The 21,211-nt window shown below is 66.5% G+C and overlaps 2 protein-coding genes across 3 annotated transcripts; one reads left to right on the top strand and one right to left on the bottom strand.

Moving 5' to 3' along the window:
- Positions 1–863: 863 nt before the first annotated feature.
- On the bottom strand, positions 864–3,641 carry PSMB4 (proteasome 20S subunit beta 4). The gene is made up of 7 exons (XM_087772677.1): positions 3,432–3,641; positions 3,023–3,229; positions 2,486–2,632; positions 2,224–2,305; positions 2,010–2,126; positions 1,412–1,500; positions 864–1,001 (listed from the first exon to the last, which is right to left on the bottom strand). The coding sequence occupies exons 1-7, from the start codon at positions 3,551–3,553 to the stop codon at positions 989–991; spliced, it is 777 nt and encodes a 258-aa protein (XP_087628803.1). The 5' UTR covers positions 3,554–3,641; the 3' UTR covers positions 864–988.
- Positions 3,642–4,029: 388 nt separating this feature from the next.
- CGN (cingulin) lies at positions 4,030–19,941 on the top strand. 2 transcript variants are annotated; one of them, XM_087772673.1, is made up of 21 exons: positions 4,030–4,093; positions 9,912–10,960; positions 11,123–11,223; positions 11,403–11,472; positions 11,690–11,785; positions 12,078–12,229; positions 12,530–12,671; positions 12,754–12,966; positions 13,338–13,486; positions 13,762–13,903; positions 13,989–14,189; positions 14,434–14,640; positions 14,724–14,981; positions 15,487–15,657; positions 15,768–15,929; positions 16,429–16,518; positions 17,706–17,789; positions 18,670–18,788; positions 18,878–18,986; positions 19,110–19,273; positions 19,348–19,941. In XM_087772673.1, the coding sequence occupies exons 2-21, from the start codon at positions 9,935–9,937 to the stop codon at positions 19,487–19,489; spliced, it is 3,798 nt and encodes a 1,265-aa protein (XP_087628799.1). In that variant the 5' UTR covers positions 4,030–4,093; positions 9,912–9,934; the 3' UTR covers positions 19,490–19,941. The 2 variants fall into 2 exon arrangements, with proteins under 2 accessions (XP_087628799.1, XP_087628798.1); XM_087772672.1 differs by having other exon boundaries at positions 11,120–11,223.
- Positions 19,942–21,211: the final 1,270 nt, after the last annotated feature.

Below are 21,211 nucleotides of genomic sequence, written 5' to 3'. Positions count from 1 at the left end.
CCCGGCGCGCGGCACCCGAGGGGATCCCGGAGCCGGAGGAGCCCCCGCGGCCGCCGAACGCTTGTGGCCTGCGAGGAGAGCGGCGCAGGAACCAGCGGCTGGATCGATCCGAAATCCCAGCCTGGAAGCGCTGCCCTGCGCCGGCGCTCGCCCGCGGCGCGGTCCGAGGGGCCAAGGGAGTGCCGCGCTGCTCCCCCTCCGCCTGCCCGCGACCCAGCGCTCGGCCGAAGCAGGGCCCTGCCGAGTCTTCCCTTACGCAGTGCGCTGTTCACGAAGGCTTCTTTTTTTTTAAACAGAAAACATCTTAAAGATGCGTTTTCCTTCTGTCCGCAGGTGGCTCTGAGGGGTGAACGGAGGCTTTTTACCCATCGGGATCAGAATTCTCAGTTGCCTGGATTACACGCGCTCGCGGGAGGAACGCGGTAGGTGCCGCACGCACGTCTGGGGTGCCGAAACGCCCCCCGGGATCCCGTCGCGCTCCCGTCACCGTTCAGCAGATTTTTCTTTCGTCAGGGCAAACCTTAAAGCGACTGCGTATTGACCTCAAGACTTAGCAACGGGCACCGGCCAGGACCAGCGCTGATCCTGGAGTCCCAGGGTGAAGTCCCGCAGCCACGCTCCAGCCCCCGCTGCCCCAGGGGCTGCCGCGAGCAGGACGGGGTATTTACACGTTTAATGTAACCAGAACCCCAGGCAAGAACACAAAAAAAGCAATTTTTTGGTTTTTTTGCTGCCCTTCTCCAGCGAAAATAAGGACTCGCAGGTGTTAAAACCTTCACGCCCTGAAAGCGGGAGGCTTCCTGAGCGGGCAGGCCTGGAGCACCCCCCAGACTCGGTCCCAGCCCCAGCACAACCACACAGGCTCCTCTGAACAGGTTTATTTCGTTTCCAAAACAAATCAGGTCGGAGCTTCAAAAGGAGTAGCGGATTTACAGCACGTGCAAGGGCGGTAACCTGGACACGACAGCCTGGAGCAGCTCTTCGGCGATCATTCAAAGCCACTGCAAGAAGATATTTTGACAAGGTCAGGATACCACGCAGCCCGGACGCGGCCAACATCTGCACTAACACCATCGGCGTTTTCGCTTCTATCAGGCGCTGCCCGTCAGGGACGCCTGCTCTGGGGAAGCACGGCGGCAGCAAAGCAGACGGCGCATCGACAAAACGCTCTCCCGTTCCCGAAGGGACGCGCGCCGACGCCTCCAGGCCTCGGCTCTAACGGGGGGAGCGGCCAGGCAGAGCGCGGGGCCGGTGCTTCCTCCTGCTGCCCACGATCCCCCAGATCCGAACACGTGGCAGGGCCCTTATCCCACAGGGGCTGCGCGTCCCCCTGCCCGCATCAGCCCTTTATTTGTGCCTCCGGGCTCTGCCGGGCCGCCGACTCGCGGGCTGAGCTCAACACGTGCGTTACCTGACCAGGTGCGCGATCTCCCAGTTGGCTTCCAGGGTCAGGGGTCCTTCCACCTCCACGCCTTTCTCCGTTGCGATAGCTACTTCATACTGAGGAGAGAAAACGTTGGCATTCTCGATAACGCCCGGCTTCCAGACCTGAATCTAAGATGGGCCCTGCGAAAGCTCTCATCAGCGAGAGCCAGGAGGAAGAGCTGTCCTTTAAACACGTTTGTTTTAACGTCGCTTTGCTTTCAGTAACGTTTTTACTTTTTCCTCGGTGGGCAAGTTGAGACAGCAGTGGTAAAAAGAAACGCTTCCAGAGCTAAAAGGTTGCAGCCTCTGGGTGCTACAGCTGCAGCGATGGGAGAAGTACCACCAGGTCTAAGAAAACGCCAGATGAGAGCAGCGCTCAGGCTCCAACCGCTCTTCTGAGGCGCAGGACACAAGGGGAGACTGGCTCTGGAGGAGCTTTGCTAACGGGATCCTGCCAAAGCAGGGGTTACCGCGAGGTGTCCCGAGACAGACGACGGCCCGGGGGGACCTGGAACCCCAGCCCCAGGCCACAGCGGCCACCCCAGCCCCCAAGTCAAGGAGAGAAGCGGAAGCTGGGCGCTCACCCTGTTGAACGATCGAGCATCTCTGTAATACAAAATTTTCATGCAACGCTCAATCAGGTCACGGGCCTCCTCCTTCGTCAGGCTGGGCTTCTTATCCAAGACTTCTCTCATCAGTGGCTGGGGGAAAACAAAGTCCAACAGCTCGACGGCTCAGCCACCCGCGCGGAGGTCGCTGTGGCGGCTGAGCAAGAGCGTACTCCACGCGAACGCTCACCTGAGCGAGGTACGCTCCGTAACCTGTAGCAAGTGTAGGGGCTTCGTAGGCCACGCCGAGCATGTCCACGTAACCTAGGAAGCTGAAGGGACGGATCCGTGAGCACGGTGGCTGCGCAGGCAGGGCCGCGGCAGGGAGGGGCTTGGGCTTTGAGCAGCTACACCCAGCCAGAGACCCCTCTGCATCCCCCGCCGCGAGAAACAGCCCCAGGGAGGGACGCGCAGCAACCGTCACGCATTCCGCGTCGCTCGTCCGCGCTCACCTCTCGCCGTTGTAGTAGCCTCCAATGACAACGGTGTTCCAGAGCGGATTTATCTTGGATCTCCGGTTGTACATGACTCTTGTCAGCCAGGAGTGGATGGCTTTCGGGCTGTAACTGTGACCGTCTCCCAAGAGCTCCTCGTCGATTCTAATTCAGGCAGAAATTCCACCCAACTCAGAAAAGCTGGAAAACCCCCGGGGAAGAGAGCAGCTGCCCCGCTCCAGCTGCAGCACCAGCAGGACAGCGCGCCCTCCCGCAGGCCGTTTTGAAAGAAAACCTTACAAGCGGTGAATCAGCCAAAGGCCACAAAGAACACCTGAAACCGGCTCTCCGCGGCGCTCGGCAGAGGATGTGGAAAAGACTCTTGTACCAAAGGGATTGTCAAAGGACAAGGGGCATTTCAGCTCAGTTTTGTCCCTGCTCAGTGAATGCGTTTAATTACGCTTCGGTCCTCTGAGGACTGGGAGAAGAGAGCAGCGCAGCAGGAACCGCGGCACGGTCAGGGCTTGCCCGGCCTCAGCCCGGGGCAGAACTTACACCATCTGGTCGATGATCTGCTTGAGGTACTGGAAGTCGGCGTAGTCGCCGGAGGCGCCCAGCATGGTGGTGTCGTTCACCTTCAGCAGCCGGGAGATGCTGCGGAAGCGGGCGAGGGAGCCGTAGGAGCCCACCATGTCCGCGGCGATGATCACCCCGCCGTCGAACTTGGCTCCCAGCACCGAGGTGCCCGTCACCATCGGGGTCCTGAGGGCGACAACCTCAGCGCGGCCCGGCCTCCCCCGGGCCTCCGACACCCCCGGCCCCATCTCTTCCACCCCAGCCCCTCTCCGCTCCCCACGCCCGGCCCCGCTCTGCTCCCCCAGCTCCCCAGGGTCTCCAGCCGCCCCGGGCCCCCGCCCCCCGCATCCCCTCCGTCCCCAGCCCCCTCAGCCCCCCCCGCACTCACAGCGTCCGGGTGAAGGGCAGGAGGCCGGCGGCGGGGCCGGGCCCGCCGGGGATGTAGGCCTGCCCCGGGGCCGGGCCCCCGGCCCAGAACGGCGGCGGCGCCCGCGCTCCCCCGGCCTCCATCTTAGTCACGGTGCGGCCCGCGCTGCGCAGGCGCGACGGAAGCGCGGCCGCTCCCGGCCGCCGTAGGCCGAGGCGAGGCGGTGCCACCTTGCGCGTGGTAGGGCGGGGCCGGGCGCCATCTTGTGCGTGGCGGAACTCTCCTGCGGGGGCTGGGGATGGCCCCGCCCCGCGCCCCGCCGCAGGCCCGGGGGCCCCTCCGCTGCCCCTGCAGGGGCGGGGGCCGCGGGGGCCCGGGCCCGTCCCCGCCGCACCGTGCGCTGGGGCCGGGCTCAGCAGCACGAAGGTGCCGCGGCCACCGACGCGGCTCCCTCCCCAAGATGGCGGCGCCCTGCTCGCGGCGGCACCTGCGTCACGTGACCGCCCTCTGGTGGCGGGCCGCCACTCGGAGGGGCGTGGTCAGTGGGCGGGGAAGATCGGATCAGTCCCCGCCCCGGGGCGGGGCAGGGCAGGGCGCGGTCCAATGGGCGGCCCCGGGGGCGGGGCCTGGCGAAGGTAACAGGTTGCGGTGGGCAGCGGCGGGAGCGGAGCCGGCGGCGAGCGGTGAGCGTGGGGGGCTCTGCCCGGGGCCGCGGGGGCTGCTGTCCCGGGAGGGTGTCCCGCCCTAGGGCAGCGCCTATAGGGGCCGGGGCCATAGGGGCGGGTGTCCCGCCCTAGGGCAGCGCCTATAGGGGCCGGGGCCATAGGGGCTGCTGTCCCGGGAGGGTGTCCCGCCCTAGGGCAGCGCCTATAGGGGCCGGGGCCATAGGGGCGGGTGTCCCGCCCTAGGGCAGCGCCTATAGGGGCCGGGGCCATAGGGGCTGCTGTCCCGGGAGGGTGTCCCGCCCTAGGGCAGCGCCTATAGGGGCCATAGGGGCTGCTGTCCCGGGAGGGTGTCCCGCCCTAGGGCAGCGCCTGTAGGGGCTGCTGTCCCAGGAGCATGTCCTACCCTACGGCAGCGCCTATAGGGGCTGGGTCTGTAGGTGTTGTCCTTCCTGGGGTGTGCCCTGCCCTCTGGCAGCGCCTATGGGGGCTGGCGCTATAGGGGCTGTTATCTCTGGCGTGTGCCCTGCCCCATGGCAAAGCCTATAGGGGTTGGGCTGTAGGGGCTGTCCTTCCTGGGGCATGCTCTGCCCTATGGTGGAACCTATAGGGGCTGGGCCTCTGGGGGCTTTCCTTTGCGGGGGGACCCTTGCCCTGCAGCAGATCCCATAGGGGCTGCCTCTGTGGGGTCCTTGTCCTTGGTGTGCGCTCCACCCTACAGCAGTCCCCATAGGCGTTCCTCTCCCCAGGGTGTGACCTGCCCTATAGCAGATCCCATAGGGAGCCGCAGGCTGCTCCCCCGGTGAGGGACCTGGTTGTCCCCATTCCGCCGGCTCTCCTCCGTCAGGGACCTGCTGTCCCCTATAGCCCCTACAGGAGCTGCCTTTACCTGCCCCCTGGTTCCATAAGGGATCTGCGCTTCCCTATGGAAGCTGCATCTGCAGGTGCTCTTGCCCTTTGAGGAGGGGTCCCATACAGGGACCCTATAGCATCCCTCCGTAGGGCCCTCTATAGGGGCGGCAGCGGCTGCTTCTTGTTAATATTGAGGTAACGAACCCCAGCCTTGTCCCGCCCGGGGCCATGAGTCGGGGAGGCGAGGTACCGGGGCGGGGGGAGCCTTTGGACCCGGCGGTTCGCGGGAAGCGTCATGCCGGCGCGGCGGCGATGCGGTGCTGCGGGCCGGGGCCCTGCCCTCTGTAACGCCGCGCCTCCTGAAACTTGACTGCGTGGAGCTGCCCTACTTCGCCGGGCTCCGGGGCGGTATTTTTAGCAGCCTGTGTAAATAAGAAAGAAAAATCTAGGGCTTGGGTGCCGTCCCTGCTGCCATCTGCCTTATCGCTGCCTCGAGACTTGCCGAGGTCCCGGCTGCGCGGGCCTCGCTAACCCATCCCCGTCCCCTGCCCGCTGTCGCGAGCTGCTGTTGGGGCGGGTGTTTGCGGCTTGCTCGGGGCTGGCTTTCCTCTCCCGCCACCCCGACCAGTCGGGCTGGTTTGGAGTCGGGCTGGGTTTCCATCTCCATCCCCGAGATACGGTGCCGTTTGCCGCTGCGGCACTCGCGGCATCTCCCCTCAGCGCCTTCCTTTTTGGGGGCGGGGGCTGCAGCGTCGCCCCCGAGGACGCTGCCCGGGCTGGAGGCTTTGCCCTCCCCGGGCGTTAGTGTGATGTCCCTGTGTTTGCACGCTGGGTCTCGTGTTGGCGCTGCCCGTCCTGCCCGGGGGATCCCAGCGCTGGGGGGGGGGGGGGGGGGGGCAGATGGGGTCCCCGCTTTGGGGTGAAACCAGAGCATCCGACCCCGGCAGCCCTGGAGACCCGCCGGCTTGTGCAGATCCGCAGTATGCCCCCGGAGCTCTTCCTCGCTCCCTGCCAGCGTCCCCCGGGACATATTTATCCCCACGAGCATGTGGATCAAAATAATTCTGGTTTCAAAGGCACGACTTGCTTGGAAACCAGTAAACCGATCTGATCGGTGCCGCGGTAAACACCTTATGGCCTGGCTTGTGCCATGCCGGTGGTCTTGGGGCGCCGCGGTGGAGCACTGCCCTCGGCGTGACGACGGAGAGCGCGGTTTGGTTACGGGTCTGACCCTACGCGGGGTCCCGCAGGAGGGGATGGGGCTTTCGGTTTCCGAAACGGAGCCCTGGGAGCGGCAGGGAACGGGATTTTCCAGTATCTGGGTTGATGATTAACCTGAGGGCTCTGCCTGCCGCTGGGCTGGGGCGCGAAGGAATTCGGTTCTTATCAGCTCCGGTGGGAGCCCCAGGGGACATTGCCTGCGGGGCGACCCTCATTCCCTGGCATCGTTCCTCTTCCAGCCCCCCGGCGCGATGCCGGCCAGCGTCATGATGAGCCCGTCCCTGTTGTGTGACGCAGCCGCGGGTGCCCTGGTTTCGGGTTCCTCTGACCTGGCCACAGCGCACGGTTCATGTGCTCAGCCGAGGATTTATCGGGGTTTCATGCTCCGGAGTTTGCGGGAGAGCAGGAACAGCCGGTCTCCGCCGGTGTCGGCGCGGGCTGGCCCGGTGACAGGCAGGGCGCAGGCACGGCGTGTGCTGCCTGCGCCTGAGATCAGGCCTGGACTTTGGCCCCGAGCAAAACCAGGGCTGTGTACAAACACGGTTGAGCAAGCAGCCTTGCAGGTGAGCAAAGCTTTGGGGAAGCCCTGGGTGGAAATGGCCTAAACCGTGCCGGGAGCCACAAAGCAGGGGGTGGGAGAACTGCCAGGCTCGTGTATCTCTGCTGGCCCCTTCCCCACGACGTCGGTCTGGACACGAAGCGCTCTGGGATAATCGGACAGCTTTTGCTCGCCGTGCTCAGGGGGTGCGGCCGCACGACCTGACCCGTTCGGTTCGGACCAAGGCGGCTCAGAGATAGGCTCCAGCTTCACCGCAAAACGGTGCCGGCTCCTCGCCGGCTTCCTGGTGTGCGACTGCCTGCGGTCAGATTACCTGGCTGGCCTTGGCGGAGGAGGATCAGCCCGACCTGGCAGCCTTCACCTTTCCCACCCAGGTGTTCTTGGTGCTGGGAGTGGGGAGCCGCGGCGGCACAGAGCCCTGCTCGGCGTAGGAGCCTTTTCCAGCACCGCCTGCAAATTGCAAAACAACTTTCTGGGTTAACGTCGTCGGCACAAAGGGCTTATTGTGCCGCTGATACGGGCGAGCGGAGCTGGCCGCCCGCCATCCCAGCGCTGCCGGCCGGCAGCGTGATGCCGGAGGTGCGTGACCACCGGCAAGAGACCTCTCCTGCCGGTTCGCTGCCTGCCTGCTCCTGCCGGCTCCGCTCTCGCCTTGGCCGGGCGCAGGACCCCCGCCGCTCGGTGCCGTCGCTGCCAGCCCGAGCCAGGGCGGGGTTAAGGTGTGTTGGAGCACAACGCGCGGCCCGGGGACAACAGACAGCCTATTCTTAGCCCTGATTCTCCATCCCTCCTGCTTCCAGGCTCCTTCCCTGCCGTTTCCAGTGAAATCCCCTCCTGGGGCTGTTTCCAGCCCAGGGTTGGGTGTTGCTCTCCCACACAGGAATGCGATCCGGCTCCAGCCCTTTATCTGCAAGCTGGAGCCCTTCCAGGAGGAGGGAGGCATTCCTGGGAGCTTACCGGGCCTGCCTCACCTGCTCCCCAAACGCCGGCTCGTGCGCCGGAGCCCCCCAACGCCGGGAGCGAAGCCGTGCATCTCCAGCCAGCGCTCCCTTGGAAAGAGCAAACCCTCCTCTCCCCGGTCCGGTCCTGTGCCAGCTGGGTTTGAGCCCAGCCACGTCCCCAGCCGCATCCGACCCCCGCGGTTATCCGCCACCTGGTTCCCGCTTTGCCAGGGCAGGGGCAGGTGGTGCAGCAGAGCCGTGTCCTTTGCCGGCGGCGGTGATGCTGGGACAGCCGGCGCTTTGCTCGGCGAGCCCCTGCCCCGCTGGCAATGCCGTGGAGGATGCCGTGCCACCATGATGCCACGATGCTGCACCCCCCCCTTGCCACCCATCCAAAGGTCTTGCCGAGGCGGGTGCTGCGCCCAGGGCCCGTGGTTCCCACCCCGATAGCAGCCAGGGCCAAGCCCTCTCCCTGCCCGGGCCGTGCCTCATCCCCGGCCGCACTTTGGACGCTGGCAGCTGTGGAAAATTCTGAATTTTGCTGCTGAAGCTGGTTGCCCTCCCTCGCTTTGCTGCTGCAGGTTGGTGGCCATCCTGTTCCCCCCAGGCCCCCGTCCCCGCGGCTTGGAGGGGACGCTGCGGCACCCGAGGGACCGGACCGATGAGATTTGCTGTAGGGGCTCTCGCCGCAGGTGTTGGGCTCGGGGAGTATTTACAGAGGCTGGTGTCTGCCGCTGATCTCGTTAGCTGTACGCCGTGCAGGGATAGCGAGCTCATGAGACGAGGGCTCTTCTCCCATCCCCTGTGCTGGCTCCCGGGCTCCGTCACCTGCAAAGTAACGAGCCAGTCCCTTGCCTGCTGCTGCCTGCAGCTCCTGGTTGCTGCCCTCGCCGCTGGGTCTGGGGAGGGGTGCAGGAGACCCAAAGGGCTCGTCGGGACTCCGGCAAAACGGAGGAGCTGCAGGAGCCGCCCCTGCCGAGTTTGGCTGGGGGACGGGAGCAGACGGTGGCGGTGGGGAGCTGGCAGGGCCAGGGGAAGCAAACGGCTCATCCTTCCTGGCACTGCCCGGCCGGGTCTGCACGGCGCCCGCTGCCACCTCCGGCCCACGCTGCTGCTCCGGGCCCGGCATCTCCGGTGCCTTCCCTCTCTCTGCAGAGAGCTGCGTCCCATGGCAGCAGGGCTTCGGCTTCTTCCCTGGGGTGGGCACGGGATGAGACGTGGGCTCAGGGTTGATGCGAGGACATGGGAGAGCCCAGCTGTGCCGGGCGTCCCGCTGCTCCATCCGCATCCATGCTCCATCCCCGCCTGCCCCCGCTCTGGGCCGGGGCAACTCTGGGGGCGATGTCTGGACCCGAGCTGAAAGCATGGGGGTTTGGGTTTGCTTTTTTGTTTTCCTCCATGGTGGAGGTGTTTAAGCACCCCCCCCACCTGGCTCAGGGTCCCCTTGGGTCCCGGGGTCCCCCAGGGTCGCCCTCCCGGGGACGTGGGCGCAAGCTGAGCGCTCGGCACCTCGCGTCACTCCCGGCATCCAGTTTATTTACAGCAGAGAAAGAAGCCGCTGCTGCTCCCGGTGCGCTGGGGGGTGAAGGCACGATGCTGTGGGGCTCAGGGGCTGATGCGGGGCTTTTCTGTCACTTCGCCCCCAAGGTGCCCATGGGGGAGCTCGGCCCCCGCCGTGTCCTCCGCTCCTGCCGGTCTCCTGCCGGGCAGCATCGCCCTGGGTGCCGCAGGACCGAGGGGGAGGGTTACATCACGCTGTTCCCAATATGTCACTGCTCATATCTGTCCCCTCCCCAAGGGACCCGGGCAGCTGCCCCGGCCGCGGGGACGGCGGGCGCTGGGGGTGATGCTGAGGGACGCCGGAGCTCCGGCTGCAGCGAGGCTGCGGTGTTCCGCAGGCGTCTGGGAGGCAGCGGGAGCGCAGCCCGGGTGCAGAGCCCGGCTGGGATCTCTGCCTCCTCTCCGCATCCCTGGGGTCCCGCCGCCAAGGGCGAACGGCAGGAGACGCGGTGAGGGTCTGGCCGCCGATGCTGCGTGCAGGGTGGGGGGGCTTTGCTCCCCCTGCCCTCCCCAGCGTCCCCCCGGGAGCAGCCGGGCGATGCCGGTGCTGGCGCAGCAAGCCTTGTCCCCGTCCTGTCCTGGGGACGCTGCAGCGCCGGCACCGGCTGTCCTCTGGCACCCGTCCTCACGGGAAAGTGCTGCCGGACCTTCACCGAGCACCCCCTCTGATCGGAGGATGACTCTTCCCCCTTTCTCCCTCCCTCAGGACCACGGCGCTGAGCCCCGGGGATGGAGTGGCCGGTGAGCACGGCCATGGCGGAGAAGCAGAGCCCCGTGGACTACGGCGTCCAGATCCGCTTCATCAATGACCTGCAGGAGCCCCGGAGACCCCCCAAGGCGCGGGGCAAGCCCGGCTCCTACGGGGTGGCGGTGCGGGTGCAGGGCATCGCCGGGCAGCCCTTCGTCGTCCTCAACAGCGGCGAGAAGGGTGGCGACTCCTTCGGGGTGCAGATCAAGAGCGAGGGCTCCTACCCGAACGCCCCCACCGGCCCCCAGCCCTCCGGCTCCGTCAGCTCCGACTCGGACCTGCCAGAAAACCCCTACGCCGGCCGGCAGCCCCGGCATGGCTCGTCCTACAGCACCTCGGACGAGGAGGTGAGTGGCATCCCGGCGACCTCTCGGCATGAGCCCAAACCTCCGCCGGGCAAGCGGCCGCTCGGGGAGGAGCTGCGGAGGACACAGTCCCATGGGGATCTGCTCGGTGCCGCCATGGATGAGCCCCTTGCCGCTGGCACTCCCCGGGCCAGCGGCAGCCGGCAGCACCGGGCTCTGGCCGGCGGCAAAAGCAGCAGCATGTTGAACATTGCGCCGGAGCGGAGCAAAGCCTCCAGCTCGAGGGCCATGGCCAAGGACCCCTGCTCAGACACGGAGGCCACAGTGGATGCCGGCGGCTGCGACGTGGACACCAAACCCCTCTGCTCGGTGGATTCACTCATCAGCAAGTTCGACGGGAAGGTGCAGCAGCGAGGCCGGGCGGCCAGGAGGGGCCGGATCCCCTCGGAGGAGAGGAAACGCTCGCAGAGCCTGGACGGCCGCGTCTCTCACCGCGACATGCTGGATGCCGGGGAGCTGAGCGGTGTCCAGCGCCGGGCCAGCGGCGTTCGCCCCCACCCCTCAGTGCCCGCCGGCAGCCTGAGCCGCCCGAGTGGAGCCGGAGGGATGGAGGACGGGGGGACGAGGAGCCAGCAAGCGAACCGGGCCGTGGAGGAGCCCACGACTGAGCGGCTGCAGAGCAAAGCCCGGGCGGAGCTGCAGGTACTGGGGGGACTGGATCCTGCTGGGATCACAAGGGTCACCAGCTCCTTAACCAAGGGGGGCACCGGCACCAAGGCGAGCACCGGTGTCCTCCGGAGTGGTGGGACCTGCGGGGCGGCTCGTGTCCTTGCCGGAGCTGAGCTTTTTAATCTCTCACAGCAGCTCAAATCCACCCCGGACCTGCTGCGCGACCAGCGGGAGGTCGCCCAGCCCGGCAGCAGCGAGCACCCCAAGGAGCTCATCTACAGCATCCTGAAGGAAGGGTGAGACCCCAAGGCCCCCGCATGCCCCCGTCGCTCCCTGCCCCCTCCCTGAAGCACCGGTGGCTGCGGGTGGGATGCTGCGGGGTGATTTGGGAGCGGGGGTGCCCCTGTATCCAGCCGGTGCTCAGGATTTTGGGGGAGTGAGCCCCAATCGCTTCCCCCGCCTCTGACGCCCTCAGGAGCAGCGAGAGCGAAATCTCCCTGAAGAGGAAAACTGCCCGGCTGCTTGAGAAGATGCAGGAGCTGGCGGTGAGTCGGGGCCATCCCGGTGCTGCTCCCTGCTCGGTGGGGAGACCGGTCCCAAGCCCCCTGGGGGGCTCCTGCCTTCCCGGCACGGTGTCCTGGCATGCTGAGGACGGGACTCCAGCAGCATGCAGCTGACAGGCGGTGGCTGGGGACCAAGCTGTGGCCCTGGCGGGGTTTTGGTGCCCCGAACCCACCGAGTGAGCCTGGGGGGTCTCTCCAGGTGCCCGCTAAGGACGCGGCGTGTTCCCAGCCCCAGCACAGAGAGCTGGCCCGGAAGGTGGAGGAGCTGCAGGAGAAGCTCGATGAGGAGACCAAGGTGAAGCCAGGCGGAAGGCTGGGGGCTTCCGGGGGACGTGGGATCCCGGTTTATGTCCCTGGAGGGGGAAGCACGATGGGTCCCTGCTCTGAGCCCCCTTCACTTGGGCTTCGTGCCCAGGCGAGACCAAGTTTTCTCCTGGTCTGTTTTAACCCTGCTGGGGGTCTCAGGGATGCTGGGGGTGCAGGCGTCCTTCCCGTCCCCGCCGGAGCCGGGGGATGTGGGGAGGGGGACAGGGAGCATCGCTGCGGTCGCTGGCTGCTCTGCCCAACCGGTGTCCCCTCTCCTGCAGCTCCGCCAGAAGCTGGAGCTGACCAGGGAGCCGGGGAGGAGCGGCTCCGCTCGGGCCCTGGAAGCCCGGCTGCGGGAGGCCGAAGGGGAGAGCCAGCGTCTGCGGGCCGCCCTGGAGAAGAAAACCCAGGAGCTGCAGAGAAGTTTGCAAGAGTAAGAGCTGCTCCCGGGGGCTGCGGCCACGCTGCAGAATGCGCCAGGGCTGGGGATGCTGATGGAGGGTGGTGGGAGGGCGGCAGGGGTGTCTGGAGATGCAAAGAGGGCTGGGGGAGTGCAGGGTGGGTGGCTGTCACCCCTGCTGTCCCTGGCCCCTTTGCCGTGCCAGGACGAGCCGTCCACCATGCTCGCGGGTGGGTGCTGCAGCCCCGGCCCTTCGGGGTGCAGATGTGGCCGGGGTCTCAAGGGGAGAGCAGGTCCCTGCCAGGCTGTGAAGGGCCCCGCGCTGCCCTCCAGGCTGAGCGAGGTGAAAACAGCCAAGGAGCAGGCAGAGACCCGGCTGGGCGACTGCGAGGAGCAGCTGCTGGCCATGCACCGACAGCTCGACCGCCTGCGCAAGGGCTCCGGCGCGTCCCCGGACAGCGAAGCCTTGTACAAGGTACGGTGCCAGTTGCACCAGGGCATGAGCACCCTCCTGTGCCTCTTTGCTGCCGCTAAGCCCGGCTGTCCCCTTCGCCCAGGAGCTGCTGGAGACCAGGGAGGAGCTGGAAGAGGCCCTGAGCTCCAAGCAGCGGCAGGAGGAGCAGCTGCGGCTGCGGGAGCGGGAGCTGACGGCGCTGAAGGGAGCCCTGAAGGAGGAGGTGGCCAGCCATGACAAGGAGCTCGACCGTGTCCGGCAGCAGTACCAGAACGACATGGAGCAGCTGCGGCGCAGCATGGAGGGCATCTCGCAGGTCTGGCCGTGAGGAGGGCTGCCGGGGAGGGATGGAGCACGGGGTCGTTCTGGCTGTGGCTGGGGAGGGTCTTTGCTTTGAGTTGGTGTCCTTGAATTCCCCCTTTAAATGGTCCTGAGCTGGAAAGGGGGTTTGTGTCCTGCCCCAAGCTTGCCCCATCGGAGCATCCATCTGCCCTGGCTCTCGCCGCCCCAGGGCGGAGATGCTGGGGGCTGAGCGGAGCCAGTTTGCGGAGGTGTGGGGGCTCCCCAGGCCCCCGCGTGGGTTCCCCGGGCTGCTTCGGGGGCAATGACCAGGGCAGGACCTCAGCACTGTTGGAGCATCCCGTGAGGATGCCGCTCTGCGGGCGAGCGCTCAACGCTTCGCTCCAGGATCAGGCCGACCTGGAGTCGGAGAGGCAGAAGATCAACACCGTGGTGAGGAACCTGCAGCGGGAGCTGGAAGAGAGCGCGGAGGAGACGGGGCACTGGCGGGACATGTTCCAGAAGAACAAAGACGAGCTCCGCAACACCAAGCAGGAGTAAGTGCTGGGGCTGCGGCTGAGCCAGAGGCACGAGCAGCTTTTAGGGAGGTCCAGCCACTCGCAACCACCCAGCATCTTCACTCCAAACCCCGTTAGAATGGGTTGGGAGCTGGGCTGGGGCCGGTTCGCCTTCTCCTCCCCTGGGCACGCAGGGAGAAAGGTGACGGCTGAGCTGGGTGCCGCTCTCTGGGCACGCTGGGACCTGGGAATGGGCGTGTGGGACATGAGGACGCAGGAGTGGGTTTGGGTGGCCTCATCCTGCCCCTCTCCAGGCTGCTGCAGGTGAAGCTGGAGCGGGAGGAGTTTGAGGAGGAGCTGCGGGAGCTGCGGGAGCGCTTCGCGGCCGCCCGGGAGGAGGCGGACCAGGCACGGAGCAGCGCCGTGGACCCCGGCGAGCTGGAGGCACTCAGGAAGGTGGGTGACGAGGGAGGAGGCGCACACGGCACCGGGGACCGCATCCAGCGCCGAGGGTCCCCAACCGCCGTCCCCTCTGTCCCAGGAGCTGCGGCAGGCGCGGGAGGCGCAGCGGGAGCTGGCAGCGGAGAAGCAGAGCCAGGAGGAGCTGCTGCAGCAACGGGAGCAGGAGCTGGCGGCGCTGAAGGGCACCATGCGGGAGGAGGCGTCCAGCCGCGACGGGGAGCTGGAGCGGTACCGCAGAGACCTGCAGCAGCTCCAGGAGGAGCGGGATGAGGCCACCAAGGTGAGCACTGGAGGAAGGGGTTTGCCCTACCCAGCCGTGAGCCCGGGAGCTATCCCCACTGTGGGCTGCCCTCGAACCTTCCTGCGAGCCCCAAATTTCGCAGGCATGGGGTGATGCGGCAAACCAGCAGCCCCGGATCTGCCCACCATGGGCTCCTCCCAATGGTACAAGCCCAAATTGCCCCCAAGATCCCCCGGCACGGCGACTGGCCCCAGGTCCACCCTGTGCCGTGGCTGCGTTGCAGGCAAAGGCATCCCTGGAGAGCGCGCGGGAGGCGTCGGAGCAGGCGAGGAAGACGGTGGAGTCCAGCCTGCGGGAACTGCAGGAGCAGAACGACGACCTGAGGAGGAAGATCCTCGGGATGGAGACGCAGCTGAAGGAGTACGAGCGCTTGGGCGAGAACTGGGAGGGCTCTCAGGCACGGCTCAAGGAGAAGGTCACCAAACTGGAGGTACCGAGGCTGCGGCCGTTCCTGAGCTGCCCTGAGCTCTTCCCCTGCCGTGGGAAGGAGTTTGAAGAGCCCCCTCCTTGCAGGCAGGGCGCAGGCAGATGGAGGAGTCGCTGGGCGAAGCCGCGGAGCGAGAGCAGGAGCTGCTGATGGCCAAGCGGTCGCTGGAGACGCGCCTGGAGGAGGCGCAGCGGAGCCTGGCCCGGCTGACGCAGGAGCACCAGGAGCTGGGCGCGTCCTACCAGGACGAGCAGCGGCAGAAGGAGCAGCTCAAGCGTGCCAAGAGCGAGCTGGAGGAGCAGAAACGCCTGCTCGATCGCACCACGGAGAAGTTGAACAAAGAGGTTGGGGTGCCCGGGTCCCTCTGGGGCCACTTGCACCCCCACGACCCCCGTCCCATGGGGCATCGTGTGCCACGACGCCCGGTCTCTGGGCCACGGGATGGAGATCTCCCCTCGCTGGGTGAGGGGAGGGATCCGGGACTTTGGGGATGCATCCAGTTTCCCTGAGGAGCCAGTTGGGACAGATCCTTCCCTGATGTCCCAGGAGACTCCATAAAACCACGCTGTCCCCAGGGATCAGCATCCCCTGGTGTCCCAGGGCCATGTTGTCCCCTACCGTTCTCTAAGCAGCTCCTGCAAGAGCCTGGTGCCTGCTCAGAGTCTGGGGTCATCCAGGCTGCTCTGGCAGCCTTGCACCCCTTGCCACGGTGCTCCTGAGCCCACGGGGCAGAAATGTCCCCCCCAGCCCTGTGCCCATGGGTACCTTCTCCCCCCTCGAGCCCCATCAGGGCAGGATGGGGTGCACAGGCTGGTCCCCAGCTCCTGAGCTGTCCCCGCTCTGCCGCAGCTGGAGCAGATGACGCAGGAGTCGCACAGCTCGCTGGCCGTGCTGAAGTCGCAGCTGGAGGAGTTCAAGGAGAAGTCACGAAAGGAGATCACGGACTCCCAAAAGCAAGCCAAGGATCGGGGCGCCGAGGTGGAAAAGATGCAGTTCAGCATGGGACAGCTGCAGGACGAGGTACAGCCAGGGCTGGGGGGCTGTGGGTCCCCACGCCGCCCTCTCCATCCCTCCACGGGGAGCCTGGGGACACGTCTCGCGTGCGGACACCGTTTCCCTCGGCGCTGCAGGTCGCGCGGCTGAAGCAAGCGCTACAGGACAGCCAGGCGGAGCGGGAGAGCACGCTGCTGGATAAGGAGGTGCTGCTCCAGCGCCTGCACAACCTGGAGCAGGAGGTGGAGACCAAGAAGCGCTCCCAGGACGATCGCTCGCGGCACGTCAAGGCGCTGGAGGTGGGGAGCACTGCGCGGCGCCCCAAAACCACTCGCCCCGTTCCTGCAGTGCTGTGTGCTAACAGCAAGGGGCAGAGCTCGCCCAGCCTTCCCCCGTCCCGCAGCCGCTGCGAAAGAGGAGTTACGCAGCACTGGGGGGGGTGCTATTGCTAATATTAATATTTATTAATTGCCGTTGCAGCCGGCTTTGTTTCGGCTCTGTCCGGCGTTGCCCCGCGGCTCAGCTTGCCGCAGGCTGTCGCGTTGCGGGTTATTCTGCCCAGCAGGGTGGTGGGCGCACGGGGGTCCTCACGGCATCAGGGTCTCATACCGAGCACCTCCCTCCTCCTGCCTCCTGGGCCGGCTGGGTTTTGCTGGACTGGAAGCGTTGTCGGAGCAAACCCCCTTCCTCCAGCATCCCCGGCCCTGGCCCCGGCTGGCCTGAGCCCCTCCAGCCGCCTGTCCCCTCCTGTGGGGACCCCGGGCCCGTGCCGACCCTTCTGGTCCCCTCTCCTCGCAGGAAAAGTCCAAGCGCCTGGAGGTGGAGCTGGACGAGGAGAGGACCACAGTGGAGCTGCTGACGGAGAGGGTCAACCGGAGCAGAGACCAGGTAGGGCAGGCAGTGCCGCCCCGAGCGCGGCTGGTGCCGCGGCAGAGCCCCCCCAGCTCCGGCGAAATAGCGCCGGATCACTCGGGTCCTGGGGTACGGCTGGTCACCGGAGCTAAAACCCCATTAATGAGTCGTTAGCGAGCAGCCCGGAGCCCTCCGTCACTCCGAGCTCAATCCAGGTGACGGTGTCTGAAAAGCTGGTTCGGGCGCAAACGGAAATTATATGGGCTTGACGCAAACAAAAAAAAAAAAAAAAATCCCCTGAAATGACAGGGCGAGGTCTGTGTTTGTGCAGGAAGCTGGGGCTTAAATTACACCGGGCTGCGGGCTCCCTCCCTCTTAACCCACCCGCTTATTACCTGCAAAGCCAGAGCCGGTGCTTGGGCTCTTCGGGCGGGCGGGAGCTGCCTGCCAAGCCTCCCGGGATCGGCAGCTCCTCCGCTTATAGCCCATCTCCCTCCTGCCCCACCGGGATCCAGCCTGGGGCTTGGAACAGGGGCTCCCACCCCTCGGTTTTCCCATTCTTCTCTCTGGGAAATGGGCACACCCCAGGAGAGGCTTTTTTCCGTGAATCCTGTCTGAAGCACGGGAGCTGCGGAGCAGGGATGCGCACGAAACCACAGCTGGGTTCGGCTCAGAAGCGGCTCCACCGGCTTTTGGGGCTGCTTGAATAAAAATCAAGCAATTTTTTGTATAAAGTCCTATTTCCTTTGCTTTAAAATAACGCACGAAGCTGCGTGTTTCGCCTTGGTCAACCTGAAAGCGGCCCCTGGGGCGCTTCTGGTTTTGTTCCATCAGTGGATTAAACCCATTCCTGCCCCCAGCACGACCGCGCCGCCGTGCCCTGCAGTGCCGGGCAGAGCTGGGAGCACAGCCGGGTCCCCAAATCCCAGTCCAACCAGTTTAAACCTTCCGGTGGAAAATTGCAGCCCTCATCTCTGGGCTGCTTGCCAGAATGGTAGTAACTAATTTAGGAAGGAACCAAAATCCTCTCATCAGGGGTTTTTGGTGTCATCGGCACTGGCTGCGCGCCGTGGGACAGCCACCGTGTTGGGTGCACCGAGTCCACCCGTGCTCTGCGGCACTGGTGTCATGGGAGGGAATTGCGGTGGCCCCGATCTCTCGCCGAGTGAACGCAGTGGTGAAGGACGTGGCAAAACCAACCGGTGCCATGTCCTTGTCCCCAGATCGACCAGCTGCGGGCAGAGCTGCTGCAGGAGCGCTCCAGCCGGCAGGACCTGGAGTGTGACAAGGTCTCACTGGAGAGGCAGGTAAGGCTGAGCCGCGGAGGGGCCGGATCCAGCCCGCAGCCAGAGGGCGGCTGGACCGTGGGGGATGCAGGGCAAAGCGTCTCCGTGTGGCCCCGCTCCCCTCTAGAGCATCCCTGGGAGAGCGACCGTGTTCCCAAGGAGCTTTTCCTGCTCCTCCCTGCTCCGAATACGGCCCGGCCCGGCCTCCCCATGCCCCATCCCTGGCCGGAGCATCCTTGGAGCCGTCTGGCATCTCCCCAGGGTGGCGTTCCCGTGGGATCCCCCCTTTCCTCGAGGTTCCCCGCCAGCCTGCCCGGGCTTGCGCTCCAAACCCTTCGTTACCTAACCCCGAGCTGGCTCTTGGCGAGACAGAGCAACGGGAGCTGAGCTCCCCGAGCTGTTCTTGTTCTCGGCGCAGAATTGCCGCTGCCAAGAAAAACACGGGGCCGCTCCTGCTGACGCCGCAGGGCCCGGCCCAGCGGCAGCCGCCATCATTGCCGCTGCCGGGTTGCCGAGGCTGGGGCGATGCCGCTGTGCGGGATGGGGAAAGGAGCTGGGGTTTGTGGTGTTTTGGGGGCCTTTTTTGGCCAGCGAGGGTGTTTGAGAGCAGAAATTGGGGAGCTGAGGGGGGACGAGCATCACGGAGCTGGCGGGGGCTCTTCCACCCGCCGGTCCCCTGTACGTCGCTGTCCCCTCCGGTCTCACCTCGTGCCCCCGCTGGTGCCAGCGCGGCTAATTGCCATTATATAACCCACTCGTTACGTCTCCTCCTTGGGAAAGGGTTTCTGGGCCCTGACTCACCGCCGGGATTTACATAAGCGAGGCTCTGAGCCTTTCCCACCCGGGCTGGGAGCCCTGCGGGCGGTGACGGGGACGGCGCTGGGGTTTTTCCTCCCTGTAGAACAAGGAGCTGAAGAGCCGCCTGGCCAGCTCGGAGGGGCTGCAGAAACCCAGCAGCAACGTCTCGCAGCTGGAGGCGCGGGTGGAGGAGCTGCAGGACAAGCTGCAGGCGGAGGAGAGGTACCGGCCGCGGAGCCCCCGCCTCGGGGGGTGCCTTCGCCCCCACCGCTGCCAGCCCGGCTTGCCCACGACCCGTTGCTTTGCTGCAGGGAGAAGAGCATCCTGCTGTCCTCCAACCGCAAGCTGGAGAGGAAGGTGAAGGAGCTGACCATCCAGATCGATGACGAGCGGCAGCACGTCAGCGACCAGAAGGACCAGGTGGGTGGCGGACGGGAGCCCTCAGAGAGGCCGAGCGGCTTCGGGACCCTCCTAAGGGACCCTTGGGTGCTTGCCCTGCACCGGCCATCCTAATCCCGTGGGAATTGCCCTGTCTCCCCGCAGCTGAGCCTGCGGGTGAAGGCCCTGAAGCGTCAGGTGGATGAGGCGGAGGAGGAGATCGAGCGGCTGGAGGGCGCCCGCAAGAAGGCGCAGCGGGAGCTGGAGGAGCAGCACGAGCTCAACGAGCAGCTGCAGAACCGCATCAAGGCGCTGGAGAAGGAGGCTTGGTAGGACGTGCCGGGCTGGAGGCGGGTGCCAGCCCATCCCTGGGCACGGGCTCACCCCTCTTCTCCCTCCCCAGGCGCAAAGCTGCCCGCTCGGCCGCCGATTCCTCCCTGCAAGACGACCAGCTCAGCTCGGACGAGGAGTTCGACAGCGCCTACGGGCCCTCCTCCATCGCCTCGCTGCTCAACGAGGCCAACCTCCAGGCCAGCTCCTGCTGACGCCCGCCCGCGCCGCCCCGGCCGCTCCATCCCGGAGCGGAGCCGCGACCCCAGAGCCGGGCGAGGGACCGGCCACGGATGCAGCTACTCGATGCAGAAACTCTTCTCAAACCAACGACAGGGAGGAAGGTGCCGCTCAGAAAGCGGTGGCATGGGGAACCCCCCGGACGCTGTCTCACCTCTTCGTCTCCATGCGGGTCTCGGGGTGCGTTTGCACCGTGGCTTTTTGCCGGGGGGAGCCACTCACCGTGGCCGGTGTCCCCCTTGGTGACCGGGTCCTGCGGGGACACCATGGCCCTGGGCTCCGAGACACGACAGGGGGGCAGCCAGAGGGGCTGCGGGCCTCTGCAACTCCGGCCACCCTGGTTTATTTTTATATGCAACCGCCCTTCGTCCCCCTGCTGCCTTTTTCCCTCTCCAAGTGCTGTTTTAAATAAAATCGAGCATTTTAACGCCTGCGGCTCGTCGTGCACCCAGGGCTGGAGGGACGGCACAGGCCCCGGCACGTCGGGCTGCGTGGCACCAGGCTCCTGCCCCGCTTGGGGAACGCAGCTCCTTTCCCGCTCTGCTGGATCTGGCCTGGAGATAAATCCTCGTTATCGCTAATTAACGAGGATGGGAGTCTTGCCAACTGCTAATTAGCGCCATTGCCTTGATTGGCAGGTGGTTACCGCAGTTCCCCTCCGTGGCCTCGAGCAGGGCCGAGCTGGCTCCCTCCCCGTGCCGTGGCGGGGCTGGGACGGTGCCCGGGGCTGCAGCCAGCCCCATCCCTGCTGCTTCCCTTTCGCCTCCCGCGCCCCGGTGACGTTTAACCGGTGGTGGACACGGTGATGACCCCAGGGACGCCCCTGTCCCCTCGCCGGTCAGCACTGGCCACGTCTCTGCGTCACCGCCGCCCAGGGCTGTGCCAGGCTCAGCGTGCCCGGCACCTGGCCCTGCACCCACGGCGTCCCTGCTGTGGCTAAACCGGGCCGGCACAACCGGTTCTGCCCTCAGCTCCTCCCGGACACGCGTGGCGGAGCTGAGGTTAACCACTGTCCCCACCCCGTGCCTCAGTTTCCCCGCAGGCACCGCAGCGGTTGGTGGGGGGCTCGGGGACCATGGGGTGCCCGGGGGGAGGAGGCGCCGGCTCCTCTAGCTGAGCGTGACCCAAGTTTGCCGGTCCCCGGCTTTGCCATCGGCAGCCAGCCCCGGGGGAGCGACGTCCTCAGCCTGCAGATCCCAGTGCCGCAACCCCCCCCAGGACGGGGTGGCCCCAGCTCGGCCCCGGTGACGGCACGGGGCTGGAGCGTGGCCCCGGCCGGCAGGGCTGGGGCTGGTGGTGAACCTGAGGCCGGCTGAGCTCATCACACTGGTATGCGGCAATTAGCGCCCGGCAGCGAGGCGGCAGCCGGCGCGCCCAGGCCGTGGCACAGGGCCACCTGCCCTGACTTCCCTGGTCCCCCAACCCCCGGCACGGGCGAGGCGGCTGTGGCACCCACCGGGCCCCGCGGCTCTGGGTGGGGGCACCTCTGGTGCCCCGGGGCCAAACAGGCGTGGGGGGACCGGCCCTGGCACGGTTTGGGGCACCATGGCACGGTTTGGCACGGCTCGGCACAACATCCCACGGCTCAGCGCCGCTGGGCGGGCCCTGGCTTGGTTTGGCGAGGGTTTGGCAGAGCTCGGGTGGGGCTCAGCAGGGCTTTGGCACGGCCTCGGCACCGCTTTGGCACGGCTTTGGCA

Source organism: Nipponia nippon, unplaced genomic scaffold (assembly GCF_047370975.1).
Source record: "Nipponia nippon isolate SJK-2023a ecotype South Korea unplaced genomic scaffold, ASM4737097v1 scaffold_36, whole genome shotgun sequence".
Taxonomy (NCBI): Eukaryota; Metazoa; Chordata; class Aves; order Pelecaniformes; family Threskiornithidae; genus Nipponia; species Nipponia nippon.
This window is presented reverse-complemented; position numbering and strand designations above follow the sequence as displayed.

Coding starts and splice junctions, on each gene's coding strand:
- PSMB4 (XM_087772677.1), bottom strand. CDS start 3,553: ATGGAGGCCGGGGGAGCGCGGGCGCCGCCGCCGTTCTGGGCCGGGGGC. Junction 3,230..3,431: donor CTGCCCTTCACCCGGACGCT/GTGAGTGCGGGG, acceptor TGTCGCCCTCAG/GACCCCGATGGTGACGGGCA. Junction 2,127..2,223: donor ACGGAGCGTACCTCGCTCAG/GTGAGCGTTCGC, acceptor GTTTTCCCCCAG/CCACTGATGAGAGAAGTCTT.
- CGN (XM_087772672.1), top strand. CDS start 9,935: ATGGAGTGGCCGGTGAGCACGGCCATGGCGGAGAAGCAGAGCCCCGTG. Junction 11,224..11,402: donor TACAGCATCCTGAAGGAAGG/GTGAGACCCCAA, acceptor TGACGCCCTCAG/GAGCAGCGAGAGCGAAATCT. Junction 16,519..17,705: donor TCAACCGGAGCAGAGACCAG/GTAGGGCAGGCA, acceptor CCTTGTCCCCAG/ATCGACCAGCTGCGGGCAGA.